This window comes from Euprymna scolopes, chromosome 40, assembly GCF_053919585.1.
Source record: "Euprymna scolopes isolate OS-2025 chromosome 40, ASM5391958v1, whole genome shotgun sequence".
Classification (NCBI taxonomy): Eukaryota; Metazoa; Mollusca; class Cephalopoda; order Sepiida; family Sepiolidae; genus Euprymna; species Euprymna scolopes.
Genome location: NC_136521.1, coordinates 31,733,518 through 31,757,307, shown reverse-complemented (window position 1 = coordinate 31,757,307; position 23,790 = coordinate 31,733,518). Strand labels below are relative to the sequence as shown.

The following is a 23,790-nucleotide window of genomic DNA, read 5'->3' as shown; positions in this document are numbered from 1 at the left end:
GCTTTTGAGCCAGAGGAAACTCCCCCCTGCACTTGCACTCAATGGAACACCACCTTTTTTTATCAGTAATGGCTCTCTGATTAAGAGCAAATTGTAGCATTTGTCCTGTATATTTGAAATAGCAAACATCCTTTTTATCACAAGAGAAACAGCTTATTACTGAAGCTAGTGTTTGAATTTTTCACACTTGGCCTGAAAAAAAATATTTGCCTCCATTTTCCCTAATGAATGCCCAGGAGCTTTTTGTTTACTTTCAGTTTTTCCTTTTTTTAAAATCGCATACTTTCCACTTTTGTTTAAACTTTAAAATTTATAATAATGAGCAGTATTTGGAGACGTATTGTCAAAAGAGATGGCTTGCAGAAATATAATTGGCGCTTGTTCAGAATTCCCCCTGCATTAAAAAACAAAAGTAAAGAAAAATCTGTATGATGTACGTACCTGTCACAGAAAGAAAATACTGTATTCCAAAAATCACTTAAATTTATCACATAGTTTGTTTTTTTTAATTCGAGTGCGTCGACAGAATGATTTTTTAAAATATATTGTTTTGAGCAAAAACAATATTATATACTTAATTGCCATGCTGAAAATAGTAATATATCCAAAACTTACAAAAATTCATAGACTAGAACGCTATTTATAGTTAAAAGTAATTTTTACGGAAAATTGAGTAAAATCGCATTTTTCTTAAAGTAGACAGTAGGAGTCTATGTGCAGGGGACATAACTCCAAAATGAATATTTAAGATTACTTCTTCATAACTACAATATTTGTTGTCCATAGCGATGGACTTTTTTTATACTAAAAACACAATAGTAGTTGTTCAACTCGATGAATTTTCATAACTTTTGGATATATTACTATTTTCGGCATTACAGTTAAGTACATAATATCGTTTTTGCTTAAATCGATATATTTAAAAAATCGATTTGTCCATTGTATCTTACTAAGCATCAAAATACTTTTAAGTGACTTTTGAGTTTTCCCCTCTCTATGTCCAAAACCTTACAAGTTGTAATTATTTGGAATTATCTCCCTTGTTCCTTCAGTATGTTTTAAAAATCACATTGAGTAGCCATAAAATTTGAAAAAATCTCCTTGAGTAGCCATAAAATTTGATTTTTAGAATATGATATTTCCTTTCCATCACTAGTATGCGTATTTGATTTTCTTATTTAAAAATAAAATTACATGATCAATTTACATGATTTTAGAATATGATACTTTCTTTCTATCCCGGGTACACACATCATACAGATTTTTTCTTTACTTTTGTTTTTTTAATATTGGGGAAATTCTGGACAAGCACCAAATAATTTTAGTGTTTTAGAGCAGTTAACCAAATCTTTTACCACAAGTCAGAAGTATGAGTAATTATCAGTTAGAGTTAGTTTAGGTTAAAAGAAAGTTATGAATGTTTGGAAAAATAATTTAATGGGTAAAAAATGATTTGAACAATATCACAAAATAAAATTGAGTAAAAAAAAAATGACTTTATTGCAGAAATTTAATAGCGCTTCACAAACTTGATTAAAATTAAATAAAAATTGACATCTATTAGAAATAAATGTATTCCTTCAATATAATTTGCAAAGTAAAATAAAATTATAAAATATTAATAAAATAAAATAATTTGTCACTTATGTTAATTTTTATGAATAATTAAAAGGATGTTTTATATTAAAAATTAAAAGCTTCCTTTGCACTTGTATTAATTAAGCAGACGTTTTTTAGTCAATCTAAAAAATTCTTTCAACAAGAAAAGTCAACAAACAAAACTCTTTCTAAAGAAAAGACAGTACTTTAAAACGGCGTCACTATTACCAACATTTTTGAAAATGAAGAACTAACTTCAAAAAACTATCTTTTGAAAGAAAAGATAAGACCAAAGCTAAGTATTGATTTAATTGTACTTTGAGTATCTGTCTCTCTCTCTCTCTCTCTCTCTCTCTCTCTCTCTCTCTCTCTATATATATATATATATATATATATATATATATATATATATATATATATATATATATATATATATATATATAATAATAATAAAAATTACAATAAGTTTACCAAGGTAATCTAAATGGTAAACTTAAAATATATTATAAATATCAAAGAGTTAATATTTACAAGTAAAATAAACTCAGCCAGGTGTAAAAGCTCAATAAAACCGAAAAGGAAATAGAGCTTATAATATGAACAAATGATTAATAAAACATGTTAAAAGATATCTTGAAAAAGAGTTAAAAACATATTTAATTTTAAAAAAAGGAAACACAAGATAAGTGGATAGTCCTTAATCTGCGGAGTTTCAAAGAAATACTCTCCTTCTCATCAGAGGGCAGGAATTAGCAAAAATGCAGGATAGGATTTTGCATATAAAAGTATTAAATGAAACTACAAGTAAGTCACAGATCTTACTTGGTTAAAGAAAAAAGGGTGAGGTAAGGGGAACAGAAGGCAAAAGAAAAATGATAAAATGATATATATATATATATAATTGCTTTAAATATGTGCAATGATTTGACTTAAATAAGAGTTCCTTTTTCTTACGAAAGTGTTCAAAAAAGTAAAGTTGAAGCTATTCTTATTAGTTATTTTCAAAGACATTGCTATTGCCAAAACACACTGTACCAGGTGTGTTACTACATATACATACTATAATAGAGACAATAGATTTTCAAAATGTAGCTAATGAGGTGTTCTATCCAACTATATAACCTGTTTGAAATTTGGTTGCGAACGGAATTAGTGGTGGGGGTTTGAATGTGTCTCGATTCATTCAATTTTGGACTTAAGCATATATTCAACCACTACCGTGGTTGAATGATAGAGACAATAGATTAGTGATAAAAAGGGCTACATACTGCATTATCTGGAATATCCACATCGATCGTTCGTAAATGGATACACTTTTCGTTGTCATAGATTTCCAGAGCGGCATTTGGTGCACAGGAGTAAAAATCATTTGAATCTTTCGTAAGAATTGCAAAAATATCCAATTCAAAGTCATAAAAAATTTCCTCGACTTTTCTCTGAAAAAAATAAAAAATTTTTTTAAAAATTATTTATTAACTGAATATCAAAATAATGTTACATATAACAAAGCTGTCACAGTCGGCCAGAGAGAAGGGAACCTATTGTGATCTCGTAAGAGTGTAGAAGAAAAACGCAACTCAGTGTTTAATGGAAACAAAATATACTAAACAGAAATGTAAATACAATAAATAAAGAGTGTAGTTATACATCAGTCGGACTGCCACGTGCGCATAACTCGTGCATAATACTGGGAGACACATTCTCTCGGTTTTTATACTAAGTGGATGAGTTCATTGTTATCAAAAGGTTGGATACACAACAACAGAACTTCTTTAGTTTTAGATTTTTTACTTCACATTTAAAACTAGCAAGGCTACCTGGCGTTGCCCGGAAAAAAAAGTGTAACATATTTCTATAATAACTGCTATCTCTCTCTATCCATCTTTCTATTCTTCCCTCTCCCTCCTTTCTTTCTCCAGCATATTCTTCTCTGGACATGGCTGAAAACCAAAGCCCTCCATCCAACGAAACTTAGCCCAGTTAACTCCTAGAGAATGAATATGTTTTTTTTTTTATTTTAGATATTATTCATCCGGAGCAACACCGATAAAAAATATACCAACTTTGTGTTTTTTTAATGTTTTACTTTTAGTTTGATATACAAACATACATACACACAGACAACTGTCCTTTATATAATAGATTTTGCTGTAAAAAATACAGAATTGATTTTAATGATAATAAACTGAAGTAGTTATGTTTACTATAGATTTCCTTTTGCACAAATTTGCATTCACGGAAAATTTCTGTATGAAAGACACTTTTACTGAACTGTTGTATTCTTTTTTTTTTTTACTGTATTTTTCTTTAGTCTGTGTTTAGACATCAAGCTGAAGTTATGTTTCTGTCTTGATGTGCATGAAATAAGTTAACTCCAGGCCCAACTAATAGTAAAGGTGTACACATGACAACTTACATAGCATACTTTTGTAGTTCCGTCTCCATAACGTTCTTGATATTTGCCTGCTTTGTTGGTGAAACGATGTATGAATAGAATGGATTTCAAACGTAAATTGTAAGATTACAGTATCATTTTTGGTGAGATATATTAACCCTCTTCGCACTATTGTATTTATCAACATTATTTATCTTTTTAATGTAAGGTACTGTAAATAAGTTTCCAGACTTTTTTTGTACAGGCATTTAAAATTTTCATAGACTCTTGAAAATTCAGTATGTTATTGCTATACATTTTATGAGATGATGACTAATTTTTAGGATTTCAGGTTCAAATGAACAGCTGCAGAAGGAATCGGAATACACCCTACTAAAGCCTGATTGTCATAGCTGGTGAATTTCAAAAATGCAAACTGGACGTGAAGACACTTTAGAAGAATGATATGCGATAAAATTCTGTTTTAAACTTGGAAAACGTGTCACAGAAATGTATGGAATGCTTGCATGAATTGAGTATCAGTTTTTGAGTAGCATAAGAGATTCAAGAAAGGCAGGGAGTCTGTGAGGGATGATGAGAGCTGTGGGAGAAGTAAGGAAGTCAGAGTTGATTGGTCAAATAAAGAATTTCATGAATAAGGGCTGTAGTTTGATGTCAATGTGAGAACTGTACACACAATTACTTGTGAGGAATTGAAGATGAGGAAGATTTGCACAAAGTTTGTCCCAAGGATGCTCAGAGAAAATTAAAACGAAAGACATTGTTATGGACATTTAGACAGTTCCTCACCCTCCTTATTGTCCAGACCTTGCTCACTGTGACTTTTGATTATTCCCTAAGCTCAAGGAAAACCTTAGAGGCTGTCATTATGAGACAATTGGGGAGATGAAAGAGGCTGTGATGAGAGTCAGTGACACGTTTACACAAGAGAACTTCCATGGAACCTTCCAGAAGTTTTTTGAACAGTACAACATGTGCATTGCAGCCGGAGGAGATTACTTCAAAAGGGCCTAGAGTTTTATGTGTGTATTATCAATAATAGTACCCAGATGAAAAAAGTCTGGAAACTTATTGAAGACACCTCATATGTTAACATGAAATCGATTTAAAATGTAAAGAAAGAGTTTGCCCTTATATCAGGCTAATGGTAACCCGCTTTTCTTCTTAAGAAATGAGGCATACAAGATGAACATCTACTCAGCAACTTTTTTTTTCTAAAAATTGGTTCTGCTTTTTCCTTACCAATGATGAGGTTCTCATCTCAGCTTACAAAACCAATAAGCAACAGAAGAAAACAAAAACTACGCATGTGCGTTAATATGCCCCAAAACTTAAATTGTGTCAACTTTCTGCTCTTTTTAAAACCACTTTGCCGTTAAATTTGAAAAGTCTATACAATGACTAGCCTGGATGCCCGGTGTTGTCTGGGTGTTTGGAGATGTGTGTTGAGCAAAAGACAACAAAACAAATGTAGTAGTAGGCAAGCAGGCTCGAATCCACGAAAGAGGAAAAAATGTGACTTCTATGCTGTTGTGGCCATTATCAAACCGGAAGTGACGTAGGTTTAAATTAAGTCAATCGAAAAGAGGGGATGACTTTCGAAAATATCGGCTAAAAAAGTGACACCTTCCTGTAGAAAAGTGTCCAGTTGAGGTTGAAGGAATTAATGTTTTTAGCCAATTTGTCATTTGAAGGGTCGAGCTTCAAAATGATACCGATCTTGTGAAAATCCGAAAGTTTTAGGCAGACATACATACATATATTTAAACAGACAAATGAGATTCATATTATAGATGTCAGGCGGTTTTTAAAATTTGGATTTAATAGTCTTTAAGCTGACAAAGTAAACTTTGTTACTGACTTGTGATTTTATACTTGCCATTGTTGTGTAGTTATTGGCAATCTAACACCATGCTATTTATCATATATTAATTTTAAGTTGACACACCAGTTCTTATTAGATCACCAAAGTTAAACAATTTTACCAATTTTCACTTTCTCACTGCCCCCCCTCCCCCGTTTTTTTGTTTCATTTTACTTCAGTCAAAAGGGGCTGCCTTTCATGAGGTCAACACTCGATCTTTATATAATATATATATTCGAATATTCTATCAAAGTTCTCGTTTACATTTCAAACACTTAGTAAAAAATCTTGCCTAACTCGGGAATGTTTCTGTCGAACTTGGAAATTTGAACGGAATTTTGAGCGGAACCCTTTATTTACTAGTTCGATGAATCCAAATAATATGAATAACCTATCCTCATCTCAAAAATTCAAAAACTTAGTTAAGAAGTTGAGAACATTATTTCCCTCTCCTCAATCAACCATTTAAATATGTTATAGCATATCTTTCTTGTGGTCTCTTAGTCTTACTGGATTCAAAGACAAGAATTCATCTGGTCTGGTGGAGTATCCAGTTTCATGTTGTTACTTGAGATAACATCATTTGGTGTGCCATCTATAAATATAAAAGCGAAAATGTGTGTATGTATGTATGTATGTTCGCTTTTTGTGTATGTCTGAGAAAGGCATTTTTCCAGCGGATTCTTGAGACCGTCGCTCATTTTTAAAACTTTTTATACCACGTCTAAATGATAATATCTACAACTTAACAACGGTGGTCGGCTCTTTATTTAATTTGCCCGACTTTGAAACGTTAATTATTTGACATTTTCAGATCGGCACGTGTTCCATTCGTTTTTCAGTATAAAAAAAAGCGAAACTCTATTCGAATGATTGGCCGACGGCCAGTGGTCTCTAGAAAGCTATGTAACGTTTGGTCAATGTCGGCTTCATCATATCAGACGGTTGCTTTCATTTCGAGATGAGACACTCCCTCTAATAAACAGGGAGCTGGTTTTTCACAAAGTTAGTTAAAAACAAACAAACCGGTTTATTGACCTCATTAAAAACTGTTCCGCAGAAAATGTTAACTGCTGAATAGCTATTGCTTACGATCGCCGCATGGGCATTAAGCTTTTTCGTATAAAAAAAAGAAACCATCGCGGTCAATAAAACACTGTCCCGCACTCAAAGTTCACATCAATAACTCGTCAAAAACGGGCCCCTGTTTTTTTTTTCACACTTTACTATTTTCCAACTGCGCGTCAAGGATTCGTTTTTTTTTTTTTTAAAACAACTAACGATTTTTCTTTTTATTTACCCAAAACCACACACACCTCCAAACACCCGGGCAACGCCGGGTATCCCCCGCTAGTCCTATATATATAAAAGGCAAATGCGGCACGCACATTTTTGTATGTTTCGAAAAGGCTTACTATCGCTTAGAAGTGTTTATATACCCCCTAGATAATAATATCGAAGATTTGGGAACGTGGGTCGTGTCTCAATTTATTTACGTCGATTTTTACAAAATTCTTGCTATTTCAGCCCGTCCTGTGTTCATTCAGCTTTTTTGTATAAAACCAAAACTAATTCAAAGCTAAGAATTTTTCCCGGCAATCGCACCGGGGGAACGTCCAGTAGCAATCAGCTTTGATCAATGTGGGGGCAAACTCCTTATATCAGACAATTGCTATTCAATCTGGATAATCCCCTTTTTATGGGGAGCTGGTCCCCCCCCCCAACATCTTGGGGAAACAACCAACCCAAGTTGGGTAAACAAACCCAAAAGCTGTAAAAGTTAACTCCGCTACTTCTATTTGACCTCATTAATGAGGTCAAATAGAAGTAGCAGAGTTAACTTTTATTGTGGGCACGTGTCAATTCTGTTTTTAATACTTAAATAAATAAATTCAAACGTGTTTCAGTTGCTCTTTGTTGGTCGAGTGGGTAACGTGTCAGGTTTTTTGCACACTTTCTTTTCCACCTTTGCCTCAAGGCTTCGCGTTCGATCCTAACTACTTACCAAAACTGTCTTTTTTTAAGCCCCCCCCAACACAAACACCCCGCTAGTCTATAATATAAATCTCACCAATCTGTTTAAATGTATGTATGTATGAATGTTTGTATGTCTGCCTAAAACTTTTGACAGAGGTGACAGATTTTCATGAGATCCATATCATTCTGAAGCTCAACCCTTCGGACGACAAATATCGAAAAATTGGCTAAAAACATTAATTCCTTCACCCTCAACTGGGCAGTTTTCTACAAGGAGGGTCGTTTTTTTTTTTTGCGTTGCCATTTTTGCAAGTCATTGTATCGGTTGGAATGACTTTACTAATTTCAATGTTCCGAACTTCTGGATGTGTCATGGAGTAGGGGTAAGATGTCAGGTTTTCTTTCACTTTCTTTTCTGCCTTCGCGTTACGGGTTCAAGCCTGTCTGCCTACTACCACTTTTTTTTTTCTCAACACACACCTCCAAACACCCGGGCAATGCCGGGCACCCAGGCTAGTTCCTCATAAAATCCAGTGTGGGTTAGCCATACAGACTTATTTGGGCCACAAATACTGTGTGATTTTGAATATTTAATGAGAGTTTACTTCTAGGGAAAAGTATCCTCATGCTAGGTTGTCCTGACAAACCCTTCTACAGAGAAACAAACACTCAAGGATAATGTCTAGTAGGCATTCAAGTTCTCTTCCTTTTCTGATCTGAGGTTGCCAGCCAAGTAGAGATCACAAAAGTTATTAGTGATGAACACCATTTCTTTATCGATGTAGTCCAACAACTCAGAAGTTCCATTAATCACGTCAAACCTCGAACATCTCAGAAAAAGATCAAACTGCAGTTGTGAATGAGTTGGCAAGGGAATGGCTCCCTTCTCTTACTGATATGGTAATCTCCCCATCTGAGACCCTCCGTCTTGTTTCAGAAGCACTCTGGCTCCAATAGAAAACCCTCAACCGTATGTAAACAGGAATGGGTTGATCAAAAGTTGTTATGACCAGTGAAGCTGGGAAGATTTTGCAGAATTCAACTATAATGCAAACGACTGTAAAATGTGTGAAACGGTTGTATGAACACATGCTTCAAAGACACGCAGCATTTATGGATTTAAAATTATTTTGTTTCAAAAAAATTTATTTTTATTGCTTTTTCAACCCAAACAAGACACAAACTCACTTGGATGTAATATTTAGAGCATAATTCGCAAAGATACTATCTAAGAAGTTGAGCAGCAAGCTGTCTGTTCACATTACACTTGAACTGTTGCATGTCAGTACAGTCAGGGAACCAACGACCCAACAAAGTCTAGCAGTTCTGGGAAAGAAACAATTTGAGTATAAGGCTATCCGGCATCTAAGGATCCCTACAGTGTAGGAGTGGAGATTTGCTGTTTGTTGGGTTAGTTACTTTCATAGAGGAGGTACAAATGTTTGGAGTTTGTCAGAGCACCTTCCATTAAAATACTTGTAAAATAGGCACAGGGATGTAACATTTCGTTGATGAGAGAGAGGCTGGAGGGTTGCAGCTCTTTTTTGAACCTTGTCTAGGTGTGAGATACTAGCAGATGCACCAGCCCAAATGTGGTAGCAATACTTCATGCATGAGCGAATGGTGGCCTTGTAGAGATACAGGATACTCTCAGGCATAAGTAACTTTCTAGCATGGTAGAGAGAGCCCACTTTCTTTGCAGCAGCCTTGGCAATGCCCTCAATGTATTTTTTCCAATTCATGTTCCCTGTGAATGTTAAGCTGAGGAGTTTGAAAAGAGCTTTCAGGTAGTGTATCATTAGCCATGGCTATTAGTGGTTGAGAAGTTTTCTTGTAATTCTTAAAGGAAAGAAGCTTAGTCTTAGTAGCATTGAATGCTACCATCCATTTATATATTTAGTCTTAGTAGCATTGAATGTTACCATCCATTTATATTCTTATTCCACTACAGACGGGAGATCTTCCTTTAAGGTTTCATCCATTTTCTTAGATATTTGTTTATTCGTTTTTCCCTCATGTTATAGAGCATGGTGTCATCATCAAATATACCCATCTCAGAGACAATTTTATCAGAGAGGTCATTCATGAATATCAGAAATAATAAAGGTAGAAGGAGAGGCACACCTGTATTTATGTCATGTTTTGATGTACGGCCATCAAGGACAACCCAGATTCTTCTCTTATTTAAGAAAGATTTAATTATGTTAAAATAATCAAAAAATATCTATCTCTACTATCATATAAAAGGAACAGCGTCTGTGTGTAGGTTCTCTACAGTGCAATGTATCATCATCATCGTTTTAATGGACATAGGCCATCCACAACAGCCCACCAGTGTTCACGGTCCTGGGTGATTTGCTCCAGCTTCCCCTAGGAGTAGCTGGTCTGCTTGGTGTCCGCCTCCAGGTCTCTTCTCCAGGTGTTCTTTGGTCGGCCTCTTTTCCTCTTTTTTATGTTCCATGTAGCGATGGTGGTGATTGTCCTGGTCGATAAAAGGGTTTTCAGCACTGAAGCATCCTTTCGACTTTGACCCCAGCATGTCATACTTTCTGCAGGTGCAGGACCTTCCTCTCCCAGAACCGGAGCCTCTCGTGTTTTTGTGGATGCTTTTGTAGCAAGGAGTTCTTTTTTTCAGGGTGAGGGTGCTGGCCCTATGCCCAACCTTCCCAGAAGGTAGATGGAGTGCTCTTAGTCTGGCCTCTATCCGTCAACCTGTTCGTCATAGGTGGCCCTACCAGGAGATGAATCTTCCACCGGCTTAGCTCTTGGGGTCACTGAGACATACAAGCTTCCCAATCAACGCCAAGATTGCACTCCATTTGGGAAGACAGTGCAATGTAGACTACAATATACTGTAAAATCAGTCACTGCAAGAGGCATGTGAGATTCCTCTCGGTGCACCATGATGGGTCCCCAACTAGAGCAGGCAATCAATTGATTTGATTGAAAAATGATTTCGTTGAAAATAAAAATATGGGAGTGTGAAACATTTGTTAATCATCATTCATCCCGGGCAACGTCTGGTCACTCTGCTAGTACTTTTTATATTTTTGTGTAGTTTAAAGTCCAGCATTCATCTTCTTTTTCTTTGAATTAGTTCAGAGTTATGTTGGCGTCTACAATTGATTTTTTCTTCACTTGACACAGGTGATGACTCGTTTTACAGTGACCTTTGTTACTTTATCTGTTTTTGCATTTACATGGCTTCTATTATTAGTCATTTATCGGTAACAACTACAATCAAACTGAAATCTTCTTTCAGTAATTCTGTATTTACAGACACAAAGTTTCTTGGGTGTGCTCAGACACTGATGGGAATAGAAAAAAAAAAAGCGGCCAATTATGAAATGTCAAACCGCAACAAGAAATTTATAATGATAAACAGGAAAAACATGGAAATGCAATAAATAAAATTATAAACATGTATCTAACATAACCCAACTCTAATCTCTAACTTGCACGATTAAAATTAGTTTTTTATTTCTTCCAATTCATAAAAAAAGTAAACTTCAGAGATTCGTAATAGCTAAAAACAGTCGGTGCGTTCGTTAAAAATTGAGGAATGCTCAATCAACCTCTTCCAGTTATTTCTGTCAGCTGCCGAGCGAACCCGAACCAACTTTATGGAAATCGTGGATTGGTAAATGCAGAATCACCATTTTTTTTTCTCTGCGTTAGTCCCAAGTTATGGCGGTTTCTGTAATAATGGATTTCTGTCTCAACTTAACACGATCATAGGTTTGGTTTCGATGAAGGCCACTTTTACAAAGATCATTATGCAGGGTATCTGTCAAACATATCATCAGTCTATCTCTTGGTCACTTCTCAATAACTTAAAAATTAAAAGTATTGTCATCAGTACATGGTGGTACATGTCTGGACTATCTGAACTGCTATTATCACATCTTGTCTTTGATTGTTGCAATTGTCATAGCGCCATCAGATGTTATCAATATATTCATCAGTTTAGCATCAGTTTTTCATGCTTACATGCATTAAACAGCATTGAAAAATTGATTTTCAAACTTACCTATCTCTGGCCAGGTCTTTATATATTCTTTCATCAGCACTTCTACACTATTGGAATGAGATTTTGTAGTCGATAAATGGAGTTTTCAGATAAAAAACAATGGTTTCAACTAATTTTTTTGTCAATTCTAATAAGTTACAATGGTAGCTTCCAAATTATGCAGTTGAAATTACCTGATTATTGAATTATTAAAAAAACAACTTTAATCATGGTAACAGCTGAAAAATTGCAGCCAGTGTTTAAATCGAAATGGAAAATTACCCCCCTTTTGAACTCTCCTGTGTCTTATGATTGTTTTCATCAAATTCTATTTTTTATTTTCTTTAATAAATAATTTTCTACCTAATCGATTTTCACCTTTTTTGAAATAATCATCTTAAAAATACGAAAAATATGTAGATACCATTATTTTCATGTGAAATTCAGTATTACAATTTCGAAATTTCGCCCCAATAGTGTAGAAGTGCCCTTTCATCCATCCTTATCACTTCCTCCTATGTTTTCTGTGACTTTCATTTGTGAACAGAACCTGCTACCTCAACTGTAATACATTGTACAAACGTAAACAATTTCATCCATTTTTTTCATCATCATCCTCATATAACGTTTGTTTTACCTGCTGGCACATCTTGAACAGCTTCTAGAAATTAACTTCTAAACTAATCTGCAGACAGGTCTTTATTTAACCCTCTTTCTCTCAAATCCATTGTTATCACTTTCTTTGATGTTTTCTTTGGTTTTCTCTTGTGAAATTAACCTGCTACCTCAACTCTTCCACATCTAACTCTCATCTATTCTTTCAACATGGCTATCCCAACGAAATCTCCTGTTCTTCACACATCTTCATATACAGTCCAGATTTAATCATCTGAGGTTATCAGATCTAAGCCTGTTTATTACACATCCATGTATCATTCTCATATCATTTCTCTCCATGCAACACATGTCCCCAACCCTTACTTGCCAGATTTTCACAGGAGAAAACGGAGTAAAAAAAGCAATGGTAAGCTACAAATTATGACTGCACCATGTCGCTAAAATCCGCCCCCCTCCTGCCCCCCCTCCTGTCTGAAGTACGCAATACAAAGTGATAAATAAGTGTTTTATATTTTTCTAACAAACAATATTTTTGTTGCAAATTCTTTTTTCTTGGCTGACGAGAAACTGCTATTTATTCAACCCGGTTACATCACAAATCAAGGCAGGACCTTCTTGGTCAGCTAATGTGTCTACTTCATAAACTTCAATTATACGATCAGCAATATACAAATATAAATACTTACATACTGAACTGTACTTGTGGCCGTGGGTTTTATTTGCCGTCCTGACCTTGTCACAGTTTTTCTGGACGTCTGACAATAAAAAAATGAAAATTGCATATAAGAAAAAGAATTCAGAAAAAAAATTATTAAAATATATATTTTGGTGAGTAATAGTGTTCTTGTTTTAGAAAGCATCATTTATATTAGAAATTAAAATTATTAAAAATTGTTGCAATATTTTGGGAATCTTGTTTGGCCAATGCTATTTATAAACATGTATGATAAGAATGAACCAATCAGATGTCGAATTGCTTTTATAATATTTGAAATTCTTTTAATTTTTCAGCGGAAACTTTTTTAACACAAGAAGACCATTAGATTCTGCTGATCATGACTGGATTAATTCTTTACCTAGAAAAACTTCTCAGACTGAATTTATGCTGCCATTCTTTTTTGTCCATGACACTCAAGAGTCCCCTTTTCATTTGCTACTAAATTGAGATGTATGGGAGAGTGACACTTCTTTCCCAGGATTACTCCACTTATCCTTGATCTTCACCTTTATAATATTAAGTGTTTAGCAAGGGTATCACTTTTAAGTTTTTGATATGACTTTATCAAGGATTGAACCCTGATTTATCTGCCCATTAAAAAACCCTCTAGCAATTATATCAATAATGACAAACATATTTATTCCATTGAAATTAGATATATTATACAAAAATTTCATATAAAATCTAAAAAAATTTTTTTTACTGTGGCCACAAAGATCTTTGCAAAACAAACCATGATGACAAATTTATTTTAGTAGCACAAGTAACCATTGAATCATGATTGTTCAATTAAAGATTTGAGGGATTCTGTTTATAAACATGGGTGAACCAATCAGATACCAGAATCGCTTTATAAAATACTAGTGGAGTTGGGGGATTTGCCCGGGCATAAAATACGCTTAAATATATTTTAATCTGTCCAAATTGTGTACATATTATTATAGAGCCGTGATTTTCAAAAGTAAAAAAAAATAGTATTTAGGTGCCATCAACTAGAATTGAAACCGAAACTAGCATTCAAAGCTGGTGACGTTACTACTGTACCAATGTGACACACATGTAAACTGATTAAAAATTAAAAATAAACTAAGATGAATGTAAAAAATGTTTAATGTTTTTTTTTTCAATTTTAACCTATTTTTTGTCCCCCTAAAAAAACAATTTTAACCCATTTTTTGTCCCCTTAAAAAAACAATTTTAACCCATTTTTTGTCCCCTTAAAAAACAATTTTAACAGCTAAAGACCCATAAAAGAACAGTCTGTAAAAAATCCAATCATTTGAGGCCCATAACGCCGCTCTGTGACTTTTAGCTGTGGAGGAGATAGAGTTTGAAAATATGGAGGCAGACTGACAAACAGACTGACATATAGCCGTTTCTATATTAGATATTGAAATTCTTTGAATTCTTCAATAACTTTTTTGACATGAGAAGACCATTACATTCTGCTGATCATGACTGGATTAATTCTTTACCTGAAATAGCTTCTTAGACTAGATTTTTTTTTTTTTGCTTGGGACAGCTAAATTTTTCTATTACAAGAATAACTCTACACTGAAGCTATAAGCAGTTAGATTGCAATTTTATTGAATGGATTTCTAATGGCTTATTATGTTTAATCTTTATAACTATAAAACTCTGTGGACCATCCGACCGCCCTTGCTTGCATCTTGTCTATCAAAAACATTGTTGTCATGGAAACCAGCTTGTATTTAATAAAATGTACACTCTTTTCCACAGTTCAACCATATTGAGTACAAATAAACTTCAGTTTTTGCTTAATTTGTAGACATAGTTTTAATCATGAAAATATGGTTTATCATGTTTTGGTTTCGATTCTTGCTGATGGCATTCAAATCATATACTTTTATTTTTTAAATCATGACTGTATATTGGATAAGGCTTCCTTCGGTCTTGACAGACTATGGATACCCACTGTAAGGGTGCCTGCGTATGAAATTATTGTGACAAGAGTTGCACAATCTTCAACTACACCTCTCCTGAGTCGACATTGTTAAATACCAGTGGCAAGTGGAGGTTCAGGATGACTGGAAACAAATGCTGAGATATGCAGAAAGCACATACAGCGCCTAGAATTCCCAAATGGTCACCCATCTGATACTCGCCAGGCTCAACATTGCTTAACTTCGGTAGTCTGACGAGAACCAGTATGTCAACGCGATTATGCCGTATACTTATTGGATAAAATATAATACGAAATGACTGACTCTATAATAATAAGTATGAAATCTGCGTAAATTAAAAAATTAAAATATCACATTTAAGCGTATTGTATGACCGGGCAATGCCGAGTGCCCATGCTAGTAATTTATATTTATTTTTAAGAATTTTTTAGATGAAAATTGATAATTTATATTATTTGGATTATCCAGACTATTGTTCTCATCTTGAGTGTTATTCTCACATGGGCCCATGACACAACAAATAAAATGTTAAGTAGTTTTAAGTGGCAATCTTTTGAAAGTTTCAGGTTCAATCCTTAGCCCAGGTGATGCTTAGAAAATAATTAAGAATTACTTAAAAATTCTAGCTGGTCAAAGCTGATGAAACAAAACAGTCTAATCCCATGGATTAAATAATTAGTCCCGTTCAAAATTACATACAGATTCCTAAGTTTGACAAAATGCATTTGAAGAAAGTTGGAGGTTACATCAACCAAAACATAAAATCAACAGCCAAAATGAGAAGTGTACTGTGAATAATCCAAATGATATTTTTATAAACTCAATGTAACCTCCAACCTTCTTTCAAGTGCATCTTGCCAAACTCTGGAATCTTTTTGTTGAACTTGAGCATCTGCTGATAAAGCATTACTTTCTGATAGAAAAAAATACTGTTCAAACAAAGCAATGACTTGATAAGTGTATTCAAACTCGGCTTCATCAACAACAATGATTATAAAGTGGTATGCTGACTTTGAACATGGTTGTAAGATACAAATGATACTGAATGTTTAAGTCACCCAAATTTCTCAGTTGTCCTGTAAAACATAAAAAAAAGTCCATGAAATTCTTTTGAAGTTGCAGAGTTGACGATATCAGAAGGCAGTGTATTCATCATTTTACCCAAACATTTGTCAATTATAAAACTGCGTTCAAAGTGGGTGTCAGATTAATCAAAAGTAACTACGCATCAACAATTCAGAGCAGTGTTTTGACACAACAAAAAGTTTTTGCATCAATATGTGACATATCAATGAAACATGGATCCAACACTTCATTTCAGAATCAAATCAGTAGTTTGCTGAAAACACAAATATCAGCAGGCAAGGTTTTGGCTTCCATATTTTTGGATGCACAACGTGTTTTGTTCATTGATTACATTGAGACAGGGAGAATCATCAATAGCAAATATCATTGGTGCATTATAAGGAAAAAAAGTTGCTAAAAACTGCAGCCACAAATGAAGAAGAAAAAATGTTTTTTACCACGATAATGCGCCATGTCACAAGTTGATCACAATGTTGACAAAACTACAAAGGCCAACAACAAATAGTTCTATAAATAAAAAAGCATTGAATTATTAAATAAACAATGGAATCAGACTATCACCTTAGAAGGAGACCATGTTGATGAATAAATTCGAATTTTGTCTAAAAGTTGTTTCAGTAAAAAATAACACTAAACCATTAAAGATTAAATCTGAACAGTATAGGCAGATGTGTGCAGAACAGGAGACTTCGTTGGTTTGGCCACATTGAAAGAATGGGTGACACTGCTTGGGTTGGTTGAGGCAGAAGGATCAGTTGGCAGGGGAAGGTCAAAAAATATAAAGGAGGAACTCAATTTCTGAAAGCTGTCCAATACATACCAAAAAGCCCAATGCAATAGAGTTGTGGAATAAAATTTGTCCGCATCTTCATTTAGCTACAATGTTTTGACACGATAATGGTTACACTGATTGGGTTAGTAGATGTAAGACAGTTAAGAGTCAGTTGATAGGAGAAGGTCAAGGAATACAAGGGAGGAACTGAGAAGGATGGATTTGAAAGAAAGAGGAATGAAGACCTGTTCAGAGATATGTTAGGTTTGTAGTAACTTTCTAAAGGTGGAACAGATAAGTGTAGTGGTTGTGACTCAATCAAGGGAGGAGGACTAGAAAGATAGAGAGTTGGGGGAAGACTAGAGACAGAGATGAGAACTAGAGAGAGAGGAGAGGACTAGAGAGAGAGAGAGAGAGAGGGGCGAACTTGAGATTGAGAGGGAGAGAGCAAGGAAGAGGGGGAAAATTGAGAAAGAGAAAGGAGAATTGAGAGGTGTGTAGAGAACAAGAATAGATAAGAGCTGTAGGATTCGTAGATATTGAACAATTGAGGTAGGAGGATCAGTTGACAGGAGAAGGTTAAGGAATATAAGAGAGGAACTGAGAAGGATGGATTTGAAAGAAAGGAATAAAGACCTGATCAGAGATATAAAAGGTGGAACAGATACGTGCAGTGGTTGTGACTCAACAGGGCACGAGTACATCTAGTATTAATACATACTTTTTATGATCTTTCACGGCTTTACTTACACAATTGACTGTATTTCGAACAGATGAAATTTCTTTTTGCAACTGGATACATTTCTTAGACTCTACATCATCCACCATATTGAGCACTCTTGGAATAAAGAAAAAACAGAAATGATTTTTAATAAAAATTATACTATATATGAAATTGTTTTAACACCAAGATAACTCAAAACAAAATAAATTACTTTTAACTCTTAAAATAATTTCCAACGCTATACATGTTTACCCATTTATTTTTTTAACATCATTTAGATTTGAATTAATGTTTTGAAACATGACATAAATCATAAATCTATGACGTCATACCAAAGTTATAATTATTTTGTTAAGCTAATGTTTCAACCTCCTGCCCAGATGTGGCAACAGTATTCCATCCTTGGACGTACCTGGCTCTTAAATAGATTTACAGTCTTCCTTCCATTATACATCAGGCATAATTTTGCGGAACAGGACGAATATATATTTACAAATAAATTTTATTATAGAAAATTGTGAGAACTTACCGAACACGTGCTCCACCATAATGAAGAATTGTGCTTTGCCTGTCAGGATGGAAAATAGCTGCGTCTGTATCCACAGAATGACCATGACCAAGATCAAGTTTTCCATTACCTATCTACAAATTATAATAAAAAAGACAGAAACGAAATTAAAACTGTAAGTTGAAATTTGCAATCAAATTTGTTGTTCAACCGAGTACTCCAAAAATCAATTTACAAAGTCCTTATTCTGTGAAGTTTCAAAGAATGCTATTCTGGCTATTCTTCTCATTAAAGGACAGAAAGAAATCAACAAATTATATTCGTAGCAGTGCTAAAATTTGCTGGTTACGGCATTAAATGAAACCGCAATTTATTATAGTCATAAATTGCAAAAATTTACATGTCCTTTAAAAACAATGAATGAAAAAATGTAGGAGATGTAAAAAATAATAAAAACAAACCAGGCATAAAGTTGCAGCTTGCATGAAGACTTTTTCAATGGGAATCCAAAAGGCGAAAATAATTCTTAGGAAAGAATCAAATCCAAATTTAAATCCAATTGAATACAATTAGTCCGGTTGAAAAATATATAATTATTTTTATATACCTACAGACACTAGTATTTTATGCTTATGCAATCATCAGTGCAGGAGATGATGATCAACACTGGTTGAAGGATTCTAACTCCGCAACAAAGCCAGTTTTGCCTACATTAGCAAGAAACATACCCCAGGGTCATCATTCATTGCCACGAAATTAAGGGAAACTTTAACATTAATGAAGCTTAACATTTAATACAAACAATCTTAGAATGATCAAGTAACAGAAAGTCACGATCTCGCACAAAAGGCTAGCTGACTGACTTTTTCAATTTCCCAGACAGTGCTCAACTTTAAGAAATTTTTTATTTCTTAAAGTGGCGACAATAATTATAAATTAGAAATAATTATTTTTATAGACCTACAGACACTAGTGTTTCATGTTTACGCAATCATTAGTGCAGGCCAGTTGATTCAAAAGAAATTCATAGCAAAGGTACTTTTACAAATGTCTCCAAGTCAAATTATTATAAACAAAACAAAATTCTGATTTATTAATTTTTCTTTTATCATACAAATCAATAAAATCAAATTAAATCGAAACTTACTGTGTATTAAAGTTTTTAGATGAGGGCTGATTGTTTATATTACTTGTATTGATTGGACTATTGTTCTCATCTTGGGTGTTATTTGTGCAACGTTTCAATCGGATTGTCCTTCGACCACCTTCAGACATGTTAGTTGTTGTTTGGAAAAGAAAAGAGAAAATTTACTGGCTCCGTAGATATTTTTGTATTCTGTGAGTTAGCCTCTATTTTATGGTTTTGGTTTTGAATTTGTGTCAACCAATTTTTTCACAAATTTGAAACAAAAACCATAAAATAGAGACTAACTCACAGGATACAAAAATATCTACAGAGCCAGTAACTTTTCTCTTTTCTTTTCCAAACAACAACTAACATGTCTGAAGACAGTCGAAAGGCAATCCGACCAAAACGTTGCACTTTCACTATAAGTGTTACTTTCACAACATTTCGACCAATGAAACCTCTGACCTTCTTCAGATATCTCTTGTCGAATTCAAAAATCTTTCTGTCCAACTCACAAGGACTCGTGGTGTAACAGATAACGTACTAGGTAAAATTCAATTTTAAATGACATCTTCTGGAGGTTGAAGGTTATATCCTCAGTGTGAACAATACTCAGAATACATTTGCAAATTTCTTAGAACTTAAACTCAGTGGAATGAGAGCATGCTATCTCCATGAATTAAACAAAGAGTTCTGTTCGAAATTCTGTGCAAATTTTCAGGTTCAACAGAATGATTCCTAAGTTCGACAAGAGACACCTGAAGAAGATCAAAGATTAGATTGACTGAAACATTGTAAAAATAACAGTCAAGATGAGAACAGTAATCCAAATAATCCAAATTATCAATCCTCATCTCAAAAAGTAAAAACTACTAAACAGAAATTCATGGAAAAATATTTGTAATAGTGAATAGAAAAATTATAGCATTTTACTTACAAAAATATTTTAAAATGTTTTTTACCATCAAAATTACAAAACTCTGGTTGCTGTGAAATGATTGATCTCGACCGCTATAAAATTCATGATGTCGAATCAAAATGTGATTTATCTAATACTAGCCTGGGTGCCCAGCATTGCCCAGGTGTTTGGAGGTGTGTGTTGAAAAAAAAAAAGTGGTAGTAGGCTAGCAGGTTCGAACTCGTACCACAAAGGAAAGAAGGAAAAGAATGTGAAGAAAAAAAGTGACGTCTTTGCCGTTGCGTCCATCACCAAACCAGAAGTGGTGAAGTTTTAAATTAAGCCTACTCAATCGAAAAGAGAGGATGACTTTCGAAAATATCAGTGAAAAAAGCAACCCCTCTTTGTAGAAAAGTGTCCAGTTGAGGGTGGAGGGATTAATGTTTTCAGTCAATTTGTCGATATTTGTCATTTGAAGGGTCAAGCTTCAAAACGATACTGATCTCGTGAAAATCCGCTGCCTCTGTCAAAAGTTTTAAGCAGATATACATACATACATACATACATTTAAACAGACAAGTGAGATTTATATTATAGATATAAAAAGCAAAATTGTGTGTGTACTTGTATGTCTCACAAAAACTTCCGACAAACACATTGAAACGTGACAAAATCAGTATCGTTTTAAAGCTCAGTCTCTCGGACAACAAATATCAAAAAATTGGCCAAAAACATTAATTCCTTCAGCCTCAACTGGGCAGTTTTCTACAGAGAGGGGTCGGTTTTTTCGTCTACATTTTCGCAAGTCATCATCTCCGTTGGATTGACTACCTTTAATTTGAACGCTCACGACTTCCGGTTTTGCGATGGACGCATCAGCTAAGACGTTAGGTTTTTTTCATCTTCTTTTCCTCCTTCACGTTATGGGTTCGAGCCTGTCTGCCTACTAACACGTTTTTTTTAACACCTCTCTCCACCCTTGGGGTTCCTTACTACACCACCTCTCCACATCCGGACAACACCAGGTACACCTGTTAGTTAAAAATAAGAGAAAGAGAATAATAATACAGTAGTACTGAACATACACTCGGATTTCCTAAACTGAAGTCTTTTTAACAATTTGGGATGAGTATGCATTAACGTAGGAAACAAATGTTAGAAAAGAACAGCTACAGATATGCGTGATTGTAACTCACCGTTTCTTGATCGTAAAGATTCTTGACATAAAATGCTCCATGTTGTGTTGGCGATGTGAGTATCATATGGTAAGGAAAACCACCAAATTGGATGTCATGGTCTTCAGTCTTGAGGCATAATAACACGGGTGGCAAAGCTGGGTCAAATGTGAACAAACAAATTGAAACATGTATGAATACAAAACAATTAGCAACAACGCACACCTGTGGATTTTAATAATATGCAATAGAATTAATTTTAACTAGCAAGACCTGTGGAAATTCCACAGGCGACTCATTCATATGTAATATATTGATGTTGGAATTCTGTAAATGTTCAGTGTAAATGGAGACACTGACATTATTGTAGCTTTTTTGTTAAAACTGCAAAAGTGTTTATCAAAGCTAGAACGAATGCCCGGCAAAGTCCACTCATAAATATGATATTTTAATTATTGCAGATTTCGTATATATTATTATAGAGTTAATGTTCTACAGATGTTTATATATTATAAAGTAGCGATGTTAAAAATAAAAGTATATATATATATATATATATATATATATATATATATATATATATATATATATATATATATATATATATATATATATCCATATGACTTGGGTGCATTAGCTTGAATCGAAACTGAAATAAAAACTTATGAGATATATATATATATATATATATATATATATATATATATATATATATATATATAACTTGAGTTCTTTCAGTCATAATCGAAACAGAAATGAAAACTTATGAAGAATTCTTGGTAAAATTATTTATAACAAGAAATGGAAGTACATAATTAAACGGCCCAGATGTAAGCGTGACACACAAAAGAACAAACACGCTATCGTATTAATATATAGATGATTAATTATTTTTCACCAAAGTATTTACCTATGAACCTATTCTTGTGATTTTTACACTGTAATTTTAAACTTTTTTATATACATTGTTGTTAAGTTGCATTTTTTCTGTGCACCTACAAAATTTTTATTCTAAAGATTACCCAGTGTTTAAAAAAGTATAGTTTGTTTATAACTTAAAATAAACACTGCCTTGAAACAGCTGTAAACTACTATGCTCTTTATTTTGAACATGATTTGAAAAATGATTTAAATCGTCAATATATATATACATATATATATATTTATTAATATAAACAAATTTTCATGGTTACAACACATTGACATACTAATGTTTCGGATAAATGGTTGGTTAAAACCAGATGTCATTAACAGGCAAGTTAATAAATGGTTGCTTTCAAAACTGAGGCCTGGTTTCTTCTGTGGAAAGCAACCATTTATTAAAGCACCTGATGAGGACTTCTGACTTTAACCAACCATTTATCTGAAACATTAGCATGTCCAGTGTCACAACAATGTAAATTTGTTTATATCAATAAAAATATATCTTGCTCTTTTAATAACCTCATTAAATTCATTAGTTATCACTCTTGGATAACTTTAACCTGGAATATATATATATATATATATTTTTTTTTTTTTTTTTTTTATTCAATTTTCACCCCAAACAAGGCACAGTGCCACTTTGAAGCAGGGGGCTACTATTAGGGAATTAATTAGCGGGGTCATTATGAAGGGAGAAGAGTAGAAAGATGTTTGTTAACATTACACTTGAACTTCTGCATATCATTGCAGTTGGGAAAGCAGAATCCCGGAAGGGAGTTCCAAAGACCCGCAGTTCTGGGGAAGAAACTATTGGAGTAAAAGGCTTTCTTGCACCTAGGGATCTCCACTGTAAAGGGATGAGACTTAGTAGCTTGTCGGGTTTGTCGGGGGTAGTTACGTCGGGGAGGTACAAGTGTTTGCAGTTCGTCAGAGCATTCACCATTAAAGTATTTGTAGAACAGGCAGAGGGATGCAACATCTCGTCGATGGGACAGAGGTTGAAGCCCAGATGACAGTTCAGGACCTATCAGGTTTGCGACTCTTTTTTGAACCCTGTCCAGGAGCGAGAGACAAGCAGCAGATGCACCAGCCCAGATGTGACAGCAATACTCCATACATGGGCGAATGGTTGCCTTATAGAGGTATAGGATACTGGCAGGCGTAAGTAGTTTTCTAGCACGGTAGAGGGAGCCAACCTTCCTTGCAGCAGCCTTGGCAATGCTCTCAATGTATCTATTCCAGTTCATATTCCCTGTAAACGTTAGGCCGAGGAGTTTAAAAGAAGTACTTTCAGGCAATGCGTTCTTGGCCATTGCTATTGGTGGTAGAGAAGGTTTCTTGTAGTTATTGAAGGAAACAAGCTTAGTCTTAGCAGCATTGAATGAGACCAACCATTTTTGTCCCCATTCCACTACGGATTGGAGGTCATCCTCTAGTGTTTCTGCCATTTTCTTGGATATGTGTTCATT

At 34.2% G+C, this 23,790-nt stretch overlaps 1 protein-coding gene across 3 annotated transcripts in view; it reads right to left on the bottom strand.

Moving 5' to 3' along the window:
* The window catches only part of LOC145265470 (DDB1- and CUL4-associated factor 17-like), a 237,642-nt gene that overhangs the window by 12,456 nt on the left and 201,396 nt on the right, over positions 1 to 23,790 (bottom strand). For all 3 annotated transcript variants that reach the window (XM_080121336.1, XM_080121335.1, XM_080121337.1), the window contains 5 exons: positions 21,419 to 21,555; positions 18,217 to 18,329; positions 17,714 to 17,801; positions 13,149 to 13,217; positions 2,868 to 3,035 (listed from right to left, as the gene is read on the bottom strand). In XM_080121336.1, coding sequence (XP_079977462.1) covers positions 2,868 to 3,035; positions 13,149 to 13,217; positions 17,714 to 17,801; positions 18,217 to 18,329; positions 21,419 to 21,555 — 575 coding nt within the window. The remainder of the gene's footprint in view (positions 1 to 2,867; positions 3,036 to 13,148; positions 13,218 to 17,713; positions 17,802 to 18,216; positions 18,330 to 21,418; positions 21,556 to 23,790) is intronic.